General features: G+C 42.5%; 1 protein-coding gene across 1 annotated transcript; it reads left to right on the top strand.

The window, feature by feature from the left end:
- Nucleotides 1-2955: 2955 nt before the first annotated feature.
- Nucleotides 2956-15613, top strand: LOC121560020 (CD209 antigen-like protein E). The gene is made up of 6 exons (XM_041873079.2): nt 2956-3223; nt 3779-3889; nt 13092-13223; nt 13866-14017; nt 14128-14249; nt 14761-15613. Exons 1-6 carry the CDS (start codon nt 3136-3138, stop codon nt 14921-14923), a joined length of 768 nt encoding a protein of 255 aa, XP_041729013.1. The 5' UTR covers nt 2956-3135; the 3' UTR covers nt 14924-15613.
- Nucleotides 15614-19122: the final 3509 nt, after the last annotated feature.

Here is a 19122-nt window from a genome sequence, read left to right as displayed (position 1 = left end):
TGATTCTTCCTCTGATATTTCTTTCAGGTTTGGCTTTGGGTTTTTTCCTGTTCATGTTTGATTTTACTGGAATTAAACAAATGTTTGAATTGACTTAGGCAAACATCTGTTGTTTTCTGCTGTGTCGTTGAATGCATTTTCACGTTGTTTTTTTACACATTTAAACACATATATTTGCTGAAAATATGTTTTTAATCTTTGTTTCTAATCTAAAATCCTATTTTAATTTCTTTAAATAATATTTTGCCTTGGTGTTGTACAACATAGTGTGGGAGGAGGGAAAACTACCAGGCAGCTGGAAGGAGGCAGTAGTGGTACCAATCCGGAAGCCAGGGAAGGACCCAACTAGGCCAACAAGCTATCGGCCAATAGCTTTAACATCACATGTATGTAAGATTATGGAACGTATGATTGCAGAAAGGCTAACTTACCTCCCGGAGAGCAGGGGCTAGTATCCGCCACATCAGAGTGGGTTCAGGAAGGGTAGGGGAACTATGGACCCACTGCTCTGCTTAAAAGCAGAGGTCAGGAAGGCTCAGGTGAACAAGGAGTGTGTTGTAGCTGTCTTTTTGATGTGGAGAAGGCGTATGATATGATGTCGAAGGAGGGGTTGTTAATCAAGCTTGATATTATGGGGGTAGGAGGAAGAACGTACAACTGGATAAAGGATTTCCTGTTTGGTGAGGGTGGGGAAGTCTCTATCAGTCAGCTACCTGGTGGATAACGGTACACCGCAGGGGAGCGTGATAAGTCCTCTGTTGTTTTCAATCATGATCAATGATGTTTACTCTCAGGTACGGCTGGATATTGGGAGGTCGTTATTTGCAGATGATAGGGCCTTATGGAAGAGGGGAAGAAATGTGCCATACATAGTCAGGAAGGTACAGGAAGCAATTGATGAGGTAGAGTGGTTGGCATTAATGTGGGGATTCAGGTTCTCTGTAGAGAAAACTCAGACAGTGTTCTTTACCAGGAGGAAGGTGGGAGATGAGGTATGCTTGAGGTTATATGGGAGAAACTTGGAGAGGGTGGGGGCCTTCAGGTTCCTTGGGGTATACTTTGACACTAGACTGACCTGGACAGAACACACTGAGAGAGTGGTGGGAAAGTGTAAGAAGGTGCTAAATGTGATGCGCTGTCTGATGGCGAAGGAGTGGGGGGCTGGGCATTCCTCATTGAGGACCATGTACAGTACCAGTCAAAAGTTTGGACACACCTACTCATTCAAGGGTTTTTCTTTATTTTTACTATTTTATACATTGTAGAATAATAGTGAAGACATCAAAACTATGAAATAACACATATGGAAACATGTAGTAACCAAAAGTGTTATATATTTGTGATTCTTCAAAGAAGCCACCCTTTGCCTTAATGACAGCTTTGCACACTCTTGGCATTCTCTCACCCAGCTTCACCTGGAATGCTTTTCCAACAGTCTTGAAGGAGTTCCCACATATGCTGAGCATTTGTTGGCTGCTTTTCCTTCACTCTGTGGTCCAACTCATCCCAAACCATCTCAATTGGGTTGAGGTCGGGTGATTGTAGCACTCCATCACTCTCCATCTTGGTCAAATAGCCCTTACACAGCCTGGAGGTGTGTTGGGTCATTGTCCTGTTGAAAAACAAATGATAGTCCCACTAAGCGCAAACCAGATGGGATGGCGTATCGCTGCAGAATACTGTAGTAGCCATGCTGGTTAAGTGTGCCTTGAATTCTAAATAAATCACTGACAGTGTCACCAGCAAAGCACCCCCACACCTCCTCCTCCATGCTTCACGGTGGGAACCACACATGCGGAGATCATCCGTTCACCTACTCTGCGTCTCACAAAGACACGGCGGTTGTAACCAAAAATCTCAAATTTGGACTCATCAGACCAAAGGACAGATTTCCACCGGTCTAATGTCCATTGCTCGTGTTTCTTGGCCCAAGCTTGTCTCTTCTTCTTATTGGTGTCCTTTAGTAGTGGTTTCTTTGCAGCAATTCGACCATGAAGGCCTGATTCACGCAGTCTCCTCAGAACAGAACATTTGATGTTGAGATGTGTCTGTTTCTTGCATATATTTGGGCTGCAATTTCTGAGGCTGGTAACTCTAATGAACTTATCCTCTGGAGCAGATGTAACTCTGGGTCTTCCTTTCCTGTGGCGGTCCTCATGAGTGCCAGTTTCATCATAGCGCTTGATGGTTTTTACGACTGCACTTGAAGAAACTGGTTACTAAACATGACAGTGCAGTTTCATGAGATCGACAGAGAGGTTTACTACAAAAGCATGACATTGCACTTTAAGCCGAACGCTGTGTAACAGCATGGGTTTACTTGTTTTGTTTTCACAAATGAGCAGCTGCATGAATTCCACGTGTACTTGCACACACACACACACACACACACACACATACACACACACACACACACACACACACACACGCACACACACACACAGCATGCTGCCCAACCCTCTTCCCGTAAGACTCTTGGCATCCTCACTTCTCCCCAGGCTCCAGTACTCTAGCACCTTACATAGTCATTTTGGCCAGATTCTAATACACCAAATCACATAGAGAACAGAGACATAGATGTTACTTCACAGCATGATTTAGTTATTTCCTAAATCCAGTACTTTCCATACAAACACACACAGTATGATGGAACCTCCTTCCAGTTCCCGCCAGACTATTGTCTCATTTCCAATTTCTTGAGAGTCTTTTCAAATACACACACACATACTGACACTCACACACTCTCTTGCCTCATCCCCCTATCACACAGTCCTCCTTGCCAGTTTCAGCACTTAATCCAAACAAAGAGAGAGAGAGCAAAAGGAGAGAGAGAGAGGGAGAGAGAGAGAGAGGGGGAGGGAGAGAGAGAGAGAGAGAGAGAGAGAGAGAGAGAGAGAGAGAGAGAGAGAGAGAGAGAGAGAGAGAGAGAGAGAGAGAGAGAGAGAGAGAGAGAGAGAGAGAGAGAGTCAGTGAGACAGACAGAGCCAGAGAGTGAGCAAGAAGAAGCAGGTTTGATTTCTGGAGGAACAACCATAAATACTGCTAAACTCTGTTTGGAATTAGACACTTTATTTCCCAGCGGCAACAAAGTTGGGTGATTCTGCGAAGAGCTGGTGAAGAACTGAAACTTAAATCATGGAGAATGAAGAGAACTATACCAGTCTACAGGAGTTTACTGAGGATTTATCCTCCAGAGGAAACAACCCTATCCTAAACAACCACGGTAAGTGTGTGGGTGTGTGTGTGTGTGTGTGCGCGTGCATGCGCACAGGCGTATGTGCATAAGTGTGAGATTGACCATAACTCTAAGGACATGGTATCTCTTTAGGGAATAGTGTGAGTTTTACAGCTAGTCTATCATTTTATAGGCTATCATCAATTCCTTTGGAATCCTTTAGAACTAATCCTTTTAAATATTTTTGAAATCATTGTAACCTTTTTACAATGTTATGGTTCCATGTTAGCCAACTGTAAAATTGTAGGCAGTTACAGATATATTATAGTGTTATTGTTCATGGTCAAAGGACTTGTCTGGGCAGAAGAAAACTTCTGAAGCATGAAAGGTGAATGACAGGTGAAAAACTAAGTGCACTCACACTCGACTTGTCTTTTTTTACTGGCATGGATTTTACAGATTAATGCTATTTTGAGGAAGGTTTGACTTGCAATGACTGTTATTTGTGGTTATGTTTACCTATAGTTAAATGCTAAATGACTCCAATGTAAATTTTAAGTAAATGTGTCACTCTTTGCATTGAGCTGTAATCTGTCCAATCAGGTGCCCAGGGGCTGAAGAGGGGGTCAGAGTGTCTAAGAGGTCAGACCGCCCTCTTCGTGCTGATTGGTCTATTGGCCTCCATCTGCGCCAACATCGCTCTGAGCGTGCTCTGTGAGTAAACATAATTCTCTCTCTCTCTCTCTCTCTCTCTCTCTCTCTCTCTCTCTCTCTCTCTCTCTGTCTGTCCGTCTCTTTTTCTCAATTCAATTCAATTTCAATTTAAGGGCTTTATTGGCATGGGAAACGTGTGTTAACATTGCCAAAGCAAGTGAAGTAGATAGTAAACAAAAGTGAAATAAACAATAAATATTAACAGTAAACATTACACTCAGAAGTTTCAAAAGAATAAAGACATTTCAAATGTCATATTATGTATATATACAGTGTTGTAACAATGTGCAAATAGTTAAAGTACAAATGGGAAAATAAATAAACATAAATATGGGTTGTATTTACAATGGTGTTTGTTCTTCACTGGTTGCCCTTTTCTTGTGGCAACAGGTCACAAATCTTGCAGCTGTGATGGCACACTGTGGTTTTTCACCCAGTAGATAAGGGAGTTTATCAAAATTGGGTTTGTTTTTCCGAATTCTTTGTGGATCGCTGTAATCTGAGGGAAATATGTGTCTCTAATATGGTCATACATTTGGCAGGAGGTTAGGAAGTGCAGCTCAGTTTCCACCTCATTTTGTGGGCAGTGTGCACATAGCCTGTCTTCTCTTGAGAGCCAGGTCTGCCTACGGCGGCTTTTCTCAATAGCAAGGCTATGCTCACTGAGTCTGTACATAGTCAAAGCTTTCCTTAAGTTTGGGTCAGTCACAGTGGTCAGGTATTCTGCCACTGTGTACTCTCTGTTTAGGGCCAAATAGCATTCTAGTTTGCTCTGTTTTTTTGTTTGTTCTTTCCAATGTGTCAAGTAATTCTCTTTTTGTTTTCTCATGATTTGGTTGGGTCTAGTTGTGTTGTTGTTCTTGTTGTCCTGGGGCTGTGTGGGGTCTGTTTGTGTTTGTGAACAGAGCCCCAGGACAAGCTTACTTAGGGGTCTCTTCTCCAAGTTCATCTCTCTGTAGGTGATGGCTTTGTTATGGAAGGTTTGGGAATCGCTTCCTTTTAAGTGGTTATAGAATTTAACGGCTCTTTTCAGGATTTTGATAATTAGCGGGTATTGGCCTAATTCTGCTCTGCATGCATTATTTGGTGTTTTACGTTGTACACGGAGGATGCTTTTGCAGAATTCTGCATGCAGAGTCTCAATTTGGTGTTTGTCCCATTTTGTGAATTCTTGGTTGGTGAGCGGACCCCAGACCTCAGAACCATAAAGGGCAATGGGTTCTATAACTGATTCAAGTATTTTTAGCCAGATCCTAATTGGTATGTCAAATTTTATGTTCCTTTTGATGGCATAGAAGGCCCTTCTTGCCTTGTCTCTCAGATCGTTCACAACTTTGTGGAAGTTACCTGTGGCGCTGATGTTTAGGCCGAGGTATGTATAGTTTTTGTGTGCTCTAGGGCAACGGTGTCTAGATGGAATTTGTATTTGTGGTCCTGGCAACTGGACCTTTTTTGGAACACCATTATTTTTGTCTTACTGAGATTTACTGTCAGGGCCCAGGTCTGACAGAATCTGTGCAGAAGGTCTAGGTGCTGCTGTAGGCCCTCCTTGGTTGGTGACAGAAGCACCAGATCGTCAGCAAACAGAAGACATTTGACTTCAGATTCTAGTAGGGTGAGGCCGGGTGCTGCAGACTGTTCTAGTGCCCTCGCCAATTCGTTGATATATATGTTGAAGAGGGTGGGGCTTAAACTGCATCCCTGTCTCACCCCACGGCCCTGTGGAAAGAAATGTGTGTGTTTTTGCCAATTTTAACCGCACACTTGTTGTTTGTGTACATGGATTTTATAATGTCGTATATTTTTCCCCCCAACCCCACTTTCCATCAATTTGTATAGCAGACCCTCATGCCAAATTGAGTCAAAAGCTTTTTTTGAAATCAACAAAGCATGAGAAGACTTTGCCTTTGTTTTGGTTTGTTTGTTTGTCAATTAGGGTGTGCAGGGTGAATACGTGGTCTGTCGTGCGGTAATTTGGTAAAAAGCCAATTTGACATTTGCTCAGTACATTGTTTTCACTGAGGAAATGAACTAGTCTGCTGTTAATGATAATGCAGAGGATTTTCCCAAGGTTGCTGTTGACGCATATCCCACGGTAGTTATTGGGGTCAAATTTGTCTCCACTTTTGTGGATTGGGGTGATCAGTCCTTGGTTCCAGATATTGGGGAAGATGCCAGTGCTAAGGATGATGTTAAAGAGTTTAAGTATAGCTAATTGAAATTTGTGGTCTGTATATTTTATCATTTCATTGAGGATACCATCAACACCACAGGACTTTTGGGTTGGAGGGTTTGTATTTTGTCCTGTAGTTCATTCAATGTAATTGGAGAATCCAGTGGGTTCTGGTAGTCTTTAATAGTTGATTCTAAGATTTGCATTTGATCATGTATATTTTTTTGCTGTTTGTTCTCTGTTATAGGGCCAAAAAGATTGGAGAAGTGGTTTACCCATACATCTCCGTTTTGGATAGATAGCTCTTCGTGTTGTTGTTTGTTTAGTGTTTTCCAATTTTCCCAGAAGTGGTTAGAGTCTATGGATTCTTCAATTACATTGAGCTGATTTCTGACATGCTGTTCCTTCTTTTTCCATAGTGTATTTCTTTATTGTTTTAGTGATTCACCATAGTGAAGGCGTAGGCTCAGGTTTTCTGGGTCTCTATGTTTTTGGTTGGATAGGTTTCTCAATTTCTTTCTTAGGTTTTTGCATTCTTCATCAAACCATTTATCACTGTTATTACTTTTCTTTGGTTTTCTGTTAGAGATTTTTAGATTTGATAGGGAAGCTGAGAGGTCAAATATACTGTTTAGGTTTTCTACTGCCAAGTTTACACCTTCACTATTACAGTGGAACGTTTTGTCCAGGAAGTTGTCTAGAATGGATTGAATTTGCTGTTTCCTAATTGTTTTTTGGTAGGTTTCAACACTAATTTCCTTCCATCTATAGCATTTCTTAATATTATTCAGTTATTTTGGCTTTGATGCCTCATGATTGAGTATTGCTCTGTTCAAGTAGACTGTGATTTTGCTGTGGTCTGATAGGGGTGTCAATGGGCTGACTGTGAACGCTCTGAGAGACTCTGGGTTGAGGTCAGTGATAAAGTAGTCTACAGTACTACTGCCAAGAGATGAGCTATAGGTGTACCTACCATAGGAGTCCCCTCGAAGCCTACCATTGACTATGTACATGCCCAGTGTGCGACAGAGCTGCAGGAGTCGTGACCCATTTTTGTTGGTTATGTTGTCGTAGTTGTGCCTAGGGGGGCATATGGGGGAGGGAATGCTGTCACCTCCAGGTAGGTGTTTGTCCCCCTGTGTGCTGAGGGTGTCAGGTTCTTGTCCAGTTCTTGCATTTAGGTCGCCACAGACTAGTACATGTCCCTGGGTCTGGAAATGATTGATTTCCCCCTCCAGGATGGAGAAACTGTCTTCATTAAAGTATGGGGATTCTAGTGGGGGGATATAGGTAGCACACAGGAGGACATTTTTCTCAGTTGAGATAATTTCCTTTTGAATTTCTAACCAAATGTAAAATGTTCCTGTTTTGATTAATTTAATAGAGTGAGTTAGGTCTGCTCTATACCAAATTAGCATACCCCCTGAGTCCCTTCCCTGTTTCACACCTGGTAGTTTGGTGGATGGGACTACCAGCTCTCTGTAACCAGTGGGGCAACCAGTGGGTCCGTCTCCTCTATACCATGTTTCTTGTAGGATGACAATGTCTGTATTTCCGATTTCTTTGGTGAAGTCCAGATTCCTGCTCTTTAGGCCAAAGGCAGATGACCTCAGGCCTTGGATATTCCAGGATGAATCTCTCTCCAACCCCGCACCACCCCTCTCCCTCACTCCTCCTCGTCATGCTTCTTTGGCATGCAGAACGGTAACGATAGTTGTGGTGGTTGTGCAATCCAAAAGGAGCAAAAGTCCATAATTGTGAAATGTGCTCCCTCCCAGGACTTTCAGTCTCTGGCAGCCCAGGCTGTTCAGTAATTATAACACACTGAGAACATTCACTACCACAATTTGTCTCAATTCTTTCTATTATTCTTTCTCATTCTCTCTCTCTCTCTCTCTCTCTCTCTCTCTCTTTCTTTCTCTCTCTCTCTCGTTGGAGTGCATGCTGGGAGTGAGTCGTGAAGCAGGAGTGAGTGTGAGAGGAGGTGGGCAGATGTGGTAGGAAAAGTAGGAGAGGAAGGCAGTGTGGATACGGGGGCAATGGTGGTAGATCAGAACAAAGAAGGAGGGGAAAAAGTCGGTGAGATTGCGACTGCCGTTGCTGAGGTGGTGCTGGAAAATGAAATTGGAGGTCAAGAGGAGATTGAAATAATGGAAAAGGAAGCAGCTGTTTTCAAAGTACCGAGGAGTAAGAGGAAGAATGGAAGGGTGGTGAAGGGTCTAATTCCAAGAGAAAGATAGAGATTGATAAATCAGTTGAAGATAAACAGGTTGTAGAGATGGTGGAGTTTTCTTCTGGAGAGGATAGCGAGAGTGAGTCATCTGATGCGTCACAACAAAATAGTGAGATAAATGGGGTGGAAGGGAGGTATGGGATTGAGAAAGTACGTCAATTTCTGAAGTTGACAAAAGGGAAGAAATATATGCAGGAATATAATGTAACAGATTTTTTCCCTGAAAGTGAATTGTTTATTGAATCAGCAAAGTTTCTGATGTCAAAAATAACAGGGGGAGGTTTGACAAGCCCTGAATTCACTAAAAAAAATAAATAAAATAGTTTTCTGTGTCTTCCTCTTTTTTTCTCTAGTTAAGATTTCTTCAGCATATAATGTTCTACAAGAAACGCATAGTAATTTGGAAAATGAAGTTATGTGGCAACAGGAGTGGGGGACAGTGGTGTGTAGTCATAAAAACTCAAAAAGTGGGGGTGTGGCCATCTTGTTCTCAAAAGGGTTTTTGCCTTTGTCATATGAGGTTGAAGAGGTAGTTGAGGGGAGGTTATTAAAAGTTAGAGCAAGGTATGAAAACATCACTATGTGTCTGATAAATGTATATGCCCCAGTGGTGGCAGTTGAGAGGGTATGTTTTTTTAGAGACATTATCAAATACCATTGAGAAATGTAATAATGAAGATTATTTATTTATTGCTGGGGATTTTAACTGCACAGTCAGTGATTTAGATAGAAATCACAAAGAACCTCATATAGCCTCAAGGACTTTTTAAAAACGCCTCATTGTAACACATGAACTGTGTGATATTTGGCGGAGTCAACATGGAGGCACGAGACAGTACACCTGGGCGCATGTGAGAGAGAACACCATCTCTATGGCCAGGTTAGATAGGTTTTATTGTTTTGAGCATCAATCTCAGGTCTGTAAATCAAGTGTGATAACCCCAGTGGGATTTTCTGATCATTGTTTAATAACAGGTGGTGTTCATTAACGATGTAAAACCCCAAAGCGCATATTGGCATTTTAATATAACTTTATTGAGTGATGCTCACTTCAGGAAATGTTTTAGTTTTTTCTGGGAGAGGTGGAGGTCTCAAAAGGCCAGTTTTGTATCCCTTCAACAGTGGTGGGATATAGGGAAAATCCAGATTCAACAATTATGTAATCAATACACGAGAAATGTCACCAAGGATATCACCAAATCAATGAAAGCCCTAGAGACTGAAATAGTGGAACTCATGACGTTGGTTGAGACCACAGGAGATCGAGGCCATACTCAGGCCCTCAAGAGGAAAAAAGCTACATTGACAGACCTGCTGGGTATCAGAGCACAGGGGGCATTGGTGAGAAGTAAGTTTCAGGGAATCTCTGAAATGGATGCCTCATCCAAATTTTTCTTTGGTTTAGAGAAAAAGAATGGACAAAGAAAAATTATTCATTGCCTCAAATCAGCTGTTGGACAGGAGCTCACTAGCCCTAGTGAAATTAGAAAGAGGGCAGTAGAGTTCTATGCTGAGCTCTACAAGTGTGAGTACAAAGAGGATAAAACAGTGACACAGCAGTTCCTTGATGGGCTCCCACAGGTGGCTGCAGAAGCTCAGGTTGAGCTAGAGCAACCATTGTCTTTGCAGGAGCTATACACTGCATTAAAAGGCATGGAAAATGGAAGGGCACCAGGCATTGATGGGCTTCCCGTTGACTTTTTTAAAAGTATTTTTGGGCTATGTTGGGAGAGGATTGGCTAGCAGTAGTTAATGATAGTTTAACCGGAGGGTTACTACCAATAAGCTGCAGAAGGGCTGTCCTCACCCTACTGCCCAAAATGGGTGACCCTAGGGAGGTGAAGAACTGGAGGCCGGTGGCTCTATTGTGCACTGATTATAAGATCCTGTCCAAGGCTTTGTCCAACAGGCTGAGGGAGGTGATGGGGCAAATCATACATACGGACCAGTCCTACTGTGTTCCTGGCAGGCAGATAGGGGATAACATTTCTCTGATTCGTGATTTTCTGGACGTCTCTAGGGATATTGGGTTGGATGCTGGTCTAATTTCAATTGATCAGGAAAAGGCATTTGACCGAGTTGAACATCAATACTTATGGCACACTTTTGAGGCGTTTGGGTTCAGCTCTGGTTTTATTGCCATGATAAAGGTGATATATGGTGACATTGAAAGTGTATTGAAAGTTAACGGTGGTTTGAGTGCTCCTTTTAAAGTGTGTAGAGGTATTAGGCAGGGATGTTCTTTGTCAGGAATGTTATATGCCATTGCTATAGAGCCACTACTAAATAGCATTAGAAGTCGCATTGAAGGGGTGTACCTTTCAGAGGATATTCCTCCTGTTCATCTCTCAGCCTATGCTGATGATGTAGTTGTTTTAGTGAAAAATCAAGCGGAGGTGGATAGTTTGAGTCTAATGGTTGACCGTTTTAGGGGAATATCCTCTGCAAAGGTAAATTGGGAAAAAAGTTGTGCTTTACAGATTGGAGAATGGTATGGAGGGATCATGGCTTTGCCAGGGGGGCTGGAATGGTGTAAGGGAGGTTTTAAGTATCTTGGAGTGTACCTAGGAGATGAGGGGGACAATGGAAAAAAATTGGATTGGGGTGGTTGAAATGGTGGAAGGGAGGATGAGGAGATGGCGTTGGTTGTTATCGCGTATGTCATATAGGGGGCGCACTATTATAGTTAACAATGTGATTGCCTCTGCACTGTGGCATCGGTTGTCAGTTTTAGAGCCACCATCTGGCCTTCTGGCTAAGATACAGGCAATTATTGTGGAGTTTTTTTGGGATAAATATCACTGGGTTCCACAAAGTGTTTTGTATTTGTCAAAAGAGGAGGGGGGACAAGGTCTTGTACATCTTGCTAGTTGGGCTGCTGCTTTCCGGTTTCAGTTTATTCAAAGGTTGCTTTATGGACCGGAAAATGTGGTTTGGAGAGGGGTGGCAGGTCTTGTATTACAGCAGGTTGGGGGATTAGGTTTAAAGAAAGCTTTATTTTTGGTTGATAGTAGCCAGATTTCTAGGGAGGGAGTACCTCTGTTTTACAGAGGCCTTCTTAGGGTGTGGAGCATTATGAAGGTGTCCAGACGAATGTCAGCGGAATCAGCGCATTGGCTGTTGGAGGAACCTCTGGTGTATGGGGCAAGACTGGATTGTACAACTGCAGCTGTTCCATATTTCTCCAAGATTCTGGTGAAGGGCAAAATCATCACCTTAAAACAGTTAATGGCCATGGCTGGGACCGCCTTAATGGATGGAAGACGGGTGGCTGAACTTTTGGGGGTGAGGTCGGAAAGGATTGTCGGACAACTGCTGGGAAGCTGCAGGAAGGCTCTGTCAGCAGAAGAGTGGGGTATGCTGAATAGTCACAAGAAGAAGGTACAAGATGAAAACGTCTCATTTCCAAGACTAGGGTCAGAAAGAAAGGCGTTATTACTGGATTTGAGAGGGTTGGAAGAAGTGGGTTTGGATGAGGTGAATGGGAAAGACTTATACAGGGGGTGTGTCAAGGTTTTGAATAAAGATACATTGAAAAATAGAAAAGACACTCCATGGAGGGTAAAATTGGGCATTGATGACAAGGTAAAGCCAGCATGGAGAGCACTGTACAAGCCACTGTTACAAAAGGGTACTGGGGATATGCAATGGAGGGTTTTGCATGGCATCATTGCAGTTAATGCTTTTGTATCTGTTATTAACTCAGATGTTGGAGATGGATGCCCTTTTTGTAATATAAGAGAAACAATTTTTCACTGTTTTATGGAGTGTGAGAGGATAAAACCTCTCTTGGAAATGCTGGAGTCTTTGTCTGTAGCTCAATTGGTAGAGCATGGCGCTTGTAATGCCAGGGTAGTGGGTTCGATCCCCGGGACCACCCATACGTAAAAATGTATGCACACATGACTGTAAGTCGCTTTGGATAAAAGCGTCTGCTAAATGGCTTATTATTATTATTATTATTATTATTATTATTATTATTATTTAAAGCTGTAGGGGAGATTTTCAATAACACTGTTTTTATTTTGGGGTTTCAATATAGTAAGCATCAGAAAAGAAAATGTAAACTGTTAAATTTTATTTTGGGACAAGCTAAGATGTCCATTTTTTCTGAGTAGGAAACATAAGATAGAAACGGGATATGGGCAGGATGTAAGATGTGTTTTTAAAGGATTAGTGAAAGCAAGAATAAAAGTGGATTTTGAGTTCTTCTCAGCTGTAAAAGATCTCCCATTGTTTGAGGAGAAGTGGGCTTACGAAGTGCGGTTTGTTTTGTGGAGGAGGGGGAACAATTTTTTGTTGATGAAATGAGTTGAATGTAAATGTTCTTTTGTATTTTATTTAGGAATTATTTTCATTTCTGAAAAGGCAGTGTGCCATTATTTATGTTAACACTTGAGTATAAGATAAAGGTTTTATAAAAACTCAAACTCTCTCTCTCTCTCTCTCTCTCTCTCTCTCTCTCTCTCTCGTGTGTTTAGCAGGCCTTTACCTTGTGTTCCCCTGGAGACAGCAGCTCTGACCTCTTTTATCAAGTTCTCAGAATATTGCAGCAACATTTTCATAAATCTAGGGACATTCCACATTTGACACACAAGACATGAACCCACAGCTGGGTATAGTAAATACTATATCTAGACTATCATACAGTACAACTGTTGAATTATATCCAAATCTCTTTCTCTCTCTCTCTCTCTCTCTCTCTCTCTCTCTCTCTCTCTCTCTCTCTCTCTCTCTCTCTCTCTCTCTCTTTCTCTCCCCCTCTCTCTTTCTCTCTCTCGCTCTCTCTCTCTCAGTGTTTAGCAGGCCTTTACCTAGTGTTCCCCTGGAGACAGCAGCTCTGACCCTGAAGCTGAACTCAGTTCGAGGACGTTATGTCCTTCTCTGTGATGACTACTCCAAACTGGGCCAGAGCTGCTCAAAGACAGGTAAAGGAGGGCTAAGTGTAATTCAGAGTGGATACATACTTTAGACAACTGTCAGTCACTATTACATTATTTCACGAAAGAAATAGAACACTGTAAAGGGGTTGCCGTAAATTTGACAGTAACTTACAGGCATCTGTCAACTATGCATAATTTTTTTATTGATGCGCCACTACTACTACATACCAGTTAAGTTGGTACAGCACTCTCACTAACGGGTGCAACAAAAATAGAGCCAGAAACAACAATAATATGCACTCACTAGTGGTCAAAAGGTTTTTGGTGCTCCAAAAATACGGTACAGTACTGTATTCTGTGGGATGGAATTACAGGATCATTCAAAATACAGCAATTCTTTCCCCGCCCACAAAATGTTCCCACAATGCACCATAATTTACAGAATGCTGCAGGAAAACGTTCCACAGTATTTTACTGTTGATAATACAGAAAATGACCATATAAATTACAGTTTAACTTTACAGTGTACACTATACAGTATACATAAGACATTAATTACCCATGCATATTCACACATCTGTCTCTCTTTGTCCTCTTCATCTTCACCTCTTCATCTTCTTATCATCCTCTTCTACCTCTCTATTCCTGTTCTCCTCCTCTTCTCTTTCTCCTCTCCTCTTCTCACAGTAAGGAAGTGTAGGGAGTGTCCTGAGGGCTGGATTCATGTAGATGAGAAATGTTACTCCTTCAGTAATGACAAGATGGACTGGCCGAGCAGCAGAGACAGTTGTACTTCCCTGGGCAGCCACCTTACCATCCTGCACAGCAAGGAACAGCATGTAAGACAGTGTATGTGTGTGTGTGTGTGTGTGTGTGTGTCTGTGTGTGTGTGTGTGCATGCATGCGTGTTTATTCCCCTCATTGTAACCATAACTGTGTTTGTTTGTAGGACGCTCTGGAAAAAGAGGCCCGGAGGATTGGCGGGTTTGACTACCACTTCTGGATTGGCCTATCAGATCTAGAGAAGGAAGGAGATTGGAGATGGGTGGACAACACAACACTGAAAAACAAGTATGTGAAGCCCATTCTAAATAATCCAATATCACATGTGTTATAATTAGAGGGAGGCAAATAGTTACTTTTCTACACTGTCTCACTCCTTTATTCCCTTTCTTTATCTCCCTCCATTTTGCTTCCCTTCTCCCTCTTCTTTCATTCTATTCTCTGATTCCCTCTTTTTCTACCTCTTTTCCCTAACTGCCTCCCTACTTTTGTTTTCTGCCTTTCTATTTATCTCTCTCTCACTCCCTCTCCCCCCCTCTCTCTCTCTCTCTCTCTCTCTCTCTCTCTCTCTCTCTCTCTCTCTCTCTCTCTCTCTCTCTCTCTCTCTCCCTCCACCTCTCTCTCTCTCTCTCTCCCTCCACCCCCTCTCTCTCTCTCTCTCTCTCTCTCTCTCTCCCTCTCTCTCTCTCTCTCTTTCTGTATCTCTCTCTCTCTCTCTCTCTCTCTCTCTCTCTCTCTCTCTCTCTCTCTCTCTCTCTCTCCCCTTCTCTCCCCTTCTCTCTCTCTCTCTCTCTTTCAGGTATTGGAATGAGTATAGCTCTGAGCCTGACAACCATCAGTCAGGAGGAGTACATGGGGAGGACTGTGCCACCCTGGACAGCCACTCGCAGACCTGGTTTGATGTACCGTGTGACCACATCTACAAACGCATTTGTCAGATGGATGCCATCCGGCTAGATTGAATCACAGGACTAAAACTAAGCCATGAACTTCCCAATCATATAGATCTACCGTCCATTTATTAATGAATGATGGCAATGTTTTCTTAAGTAGCTTGTCCTTTTTTAGTCTTTTAAGTGATTTGAGATGTTTTTGTGCAATGAAAAGCACTATAAAAGTGAAATTATTATTCTTACTGGAAACATTGGAACTACGAAATTTACTTAACTACAGGAAACTAAACTAGGTTATTGGTCAGATTTACTCAACTACACTGCCAATTGTGCATATTACTTTGTATTTTTCAGAAACCATAAAACAAAATGGGGACAGGAAAGGTTAAGAGAAGGACTAAGATATAGAAAGGCAAGAGGAGATAAAGATAGTTTTATGGTATAGCTAGTTTCATGAAATGTTCATTCCCTACTGAAAATAACAGATGCAAAAATCTAGCAAATCTGGCACCTTCTGCAAGGAGAATTTAAATGAATGCACTCAATTTAGTAAATCAGTTACTCTAATCAAGGAGGTAGATGCTCTAATCAACTCTGCTGCTTGCCAAACTGATTGCTGTGATACTTGTTAGCAATCTGTGTGCTTTTTGTTATGTGTGTGACCTGTACATAAATACCAGACATATTCTGTATTGCTGCACTAACCATGAAAAGGAATTCCTGAGAGTTAATGTGTCAATAAAACTATTTTCGAATTAATGATTCTTCCTCTGATATTTCTTTCAGGTTTGGGTTTGGGTTTTTTCCTGTTCATGTTTGATTTTACTGGAATTAAACAAATGTTTGAATTGACTTAGGCAAACATCTGTTGTTTTCTGCTGTGTCGTTGAATGCATTTTCACGTTGTTTTTTTACACATTTAAACACATTTATTTGCTGAAAATATGTTTTTAATCTTTGTTTCTAATCTAAAATCCTATTTTAATTTCTTTAAATAATATTTTGCCTTGGTGTTGTACAACATAGTGTGGGAGGAGGGAAAACTACCAGGCAGCTGGAAGGAGGCAGTAGTGGTACCAATCCGGAAGCCAGGGAAGGACCCAACTAGGCCAACAAGCTATCGGCCAATAGCTTTAACATCACATGTATGTAAGATTATGGAACGTATGATTGCAGAAAGGCTAACTTACCTCCCGGAGAGCAGGGGGCTAGTATCGCCACATCAGAGTGGGTTCAGGAAGGGTAGGGGAACTATGGACCCACTGCTCTGCTTAAAAGCAGAGGTCAGGAAGGCTCAGGTGAACAAGGAGTGTGTTGTAGCTGTCTTTTTTGATGTGGAGAAGGCGTATGATATGATGTCGAAGGAGGGGTTGTTAATCAAGCTTGATATTATGGGGGTAGGAGGAAGAACGTACAACTGGATAAAGGATTTCCTGTTTGGTGAGGGTGGGGAAGTCTCTATCAGTCAGCTACCTGGTGGATAACGGTACACCGCAGGGGAGCGTGATAAGTCCTCTGTTGTTTTCAATCATGATCAATGATGTTTACTCTCAGGTACGGCTGGATATTGGGAGGTCGTTATTTGGGGAAGAAATGTGCCATACATAGTCAGGAAGGTACAGGAAGCAATTGATGAGGTAGAGTGGTTGGCATTAATGTGGGGATTCAGGTTCTCTGTAGAGAAAACTCAGACAGTGTTCTTTACCAGGAGGAAGGTGGGAGATGAGGTATGCTTGAGGTTATATGGGAGAAACTTGGAGAGGGTGGGGGCCTTCAGGTTCCTTGGGGTATACTTTGACACTAGACTGACCTGGACAGAACACACTGAGAGAGTGGTGGGAAAGTGTAAGAAGGTGCTAAATGTGATGCGCTGTCTGATGGGGAAGGAGTGGGGGGCTGGGCATTCCTCATTGAGGACCATGTACAGTATCAGTCAAAAGTTTGGACACACCTACTCATTCAAGGGTTTTTCTTTATTTTTATTTTACTATTTTATACATTGTAGAATAATAGTGAAGACATCAAAACTATGAAATAACACATATGGAAACATGTAGTAACCAAAAGTGTTATATATTTGTGATTCTTCAAAGAAGCCACCCTTTGCCTTAATGACAGCTTTGCACACTCTTGGTATTCTCTCACCCAGCTTCACCTGGAATGCTTTTCCAACAGTCTTGAAGGAGTTCCCACATATGCTGAGCATTTGTTGGCTGCTTTTCCTTCACTCTGTGGTCCAACTCATCCCAAACCATCTCAATTGGGTTGAGGTCGGGTGATTGTAGCACTCCATCACTCTCCTTCTTGGTCAAATAGCCCTTACACAGCCTGGAGGTGTGTTGGGTCATTGTCCTGTTGAAAAACAAATGATAGTCCCACTAAGCGCAAACCAGATGGGATGGCGTATCGCTGCAGAATACTGTAGTAGCCATGCTGGTTAAGTGTGCCTTGAATTCTAAATAAATCACTGACAGTGTCACCAGCAAAGCACCCCCACACCTCCTCCTCCATGCTTCACGGTGGGAACCACACACATGCGGAGATCATCCGTTCACCTACTCTGCGTCTCATAAAGACACGGCGGTTGTAACCAAAAATCTCAAATTTGGACTCATCAGACCAAAGGACAGATTTCCACCGGTCTGATGTCCATTGCTCGTGTTTCTTGGCCCAAGCTTGTCTCTTCTTCTTATTGGTGTCCTTTAGTAGTGGTTTCTTTGCAGCAATTCGACCATGAAGGCCTGATTCACGCAGTCTCCTCAGAACAGAACATTTGATGTTGAGATGTGTCTGTTTCTTGCATATATTTGGGCTGCAATTTCTGAGGCTGGTAACTCTAATGAACTTATCCTCTGGAGCAGATGTAACTCTGGGTCTTCCTTTCCTGTGGCGGTCCTCATGAGTGCCAGTTTCATCATAGCCCTTGATGGTTTTTACGACTGCACTTGAAGAAACTTTCAATGTTCTTGAAATGTTCCGTATTGACTGACCTTCATGTCTTAAAGTAATGATGGACTGTCGTTTCTCTTTGCTTATTTGAGCTGTTCTTGCCATAATATGGACTTGGTCTTTTACCAAATAGGGCTATCTTCTGTATACCACCCCTACCTTGTCACAACACAACTGACACTTTTTTGGTTACTAAATTATTCCGTATGTGTTATTTCATAGTTTTGATGTCTTCATTATTATTGTACAATGTAGAAAATAGTAAAAAAATAAAGAAAAACCCTTGAATGAGTAAGTGTGTCCAAACTTTTGACTGGTACTGTATGTTGCATTGATCCGATCTGTAATAGACTATGGCAGTATAGTGTATGGTTCGGCATCCCGGACCTCATTGGAAAGGCTAGATGTCATACAGGGACAAGGACTCAGAATATGTAGTGGGGCGTTTCGGACCTCCCTAGTGGCTGCACTACAGGTGGAGATGGGGGGTATGCCATTGCAGATTAGGAGACAGCAGCTGGCAATTAATTATTGGGTCAACCTACAGGGACATGGGGTGTCTCATCCTGCGACAGGGATTTTACAGGCATGCTGGTACATGAGCGAAGACAGAACACGAGCCTTGGGTGGGTTGGTAATACCCAGGCGAAGGAGATGGGACTGTATGGAAGGGAGTTTAGTCCAACGGTAGCTGTTCCTGTAAATCCACCATGGCTACTCCCGCCTCCAGTAGTTGATCTAGAAGTGTTGGAGAGACTACAAAAAGATAGGGAGGGTGTTGATCCATCTGATTTGTTTAAGAGACGTCTGGATACTGTGTATAAGGATTTTGTGGCTATTTACACAAATGGTTAAAAAGATCCAGGGACAGGCCGTACTGGGTCAGCATTTGTAGTGCAGGAATGTGGGGTGGCAGTCAGGAAACGTATTACAGATCATCTGGCTGTATATACGGCGGAGCTGATGGCCATACTGTTGGCCTTGCAGTGGGTGGAGGAAGTCAAGCCAGACAGAGTAGTTATTTGCTCTGATTCATGTTCAGTGTTGTTGAGTCTCCAGTCCTTTAGCTCACGTAGCAGACAAACCCTGCTTTATGAGGTACTACAAACCCATGGCAGGATTAGACAAATGGGTAAACAGAGAAGACTTACTTGGGTCCCAGCCCATGTGGAGGTGGAGGGGAACGAGGCAGTTGATGTACTGGCTAAACAAGCACTTAGTAGTGGGGATGTTGATGTTGGAGTTTCAATGAGCAAGGCAGAGGCAAAAAGCCTGATATGGACAGTGATGGTACAGAGATGGCAGGAGCAGTGGAATAG

The sequence above is a fragment of the Coregonus clupeaformis genome, unplaced genomic scaffold, assembly GCF_020615455.1.
Source record: "Coregonus clupeaformis isolate EN_2021a unplaced genomic scaffold, ASM2061545v1 scaf0356, whole genome shotgun sequence".
In the NCBI taxonomy this organism is placed as follows: Eukaryota; Metazoa; Chordata; class Actinopteri; order Salmoniformes; family Salmonidae; genus Coregonus; species Coregonus clupeaformis.
Note: the sequence above shows the minus strand (reverse complement) of the source record. Positions and strands in the feature narration are given on the sequence as shown.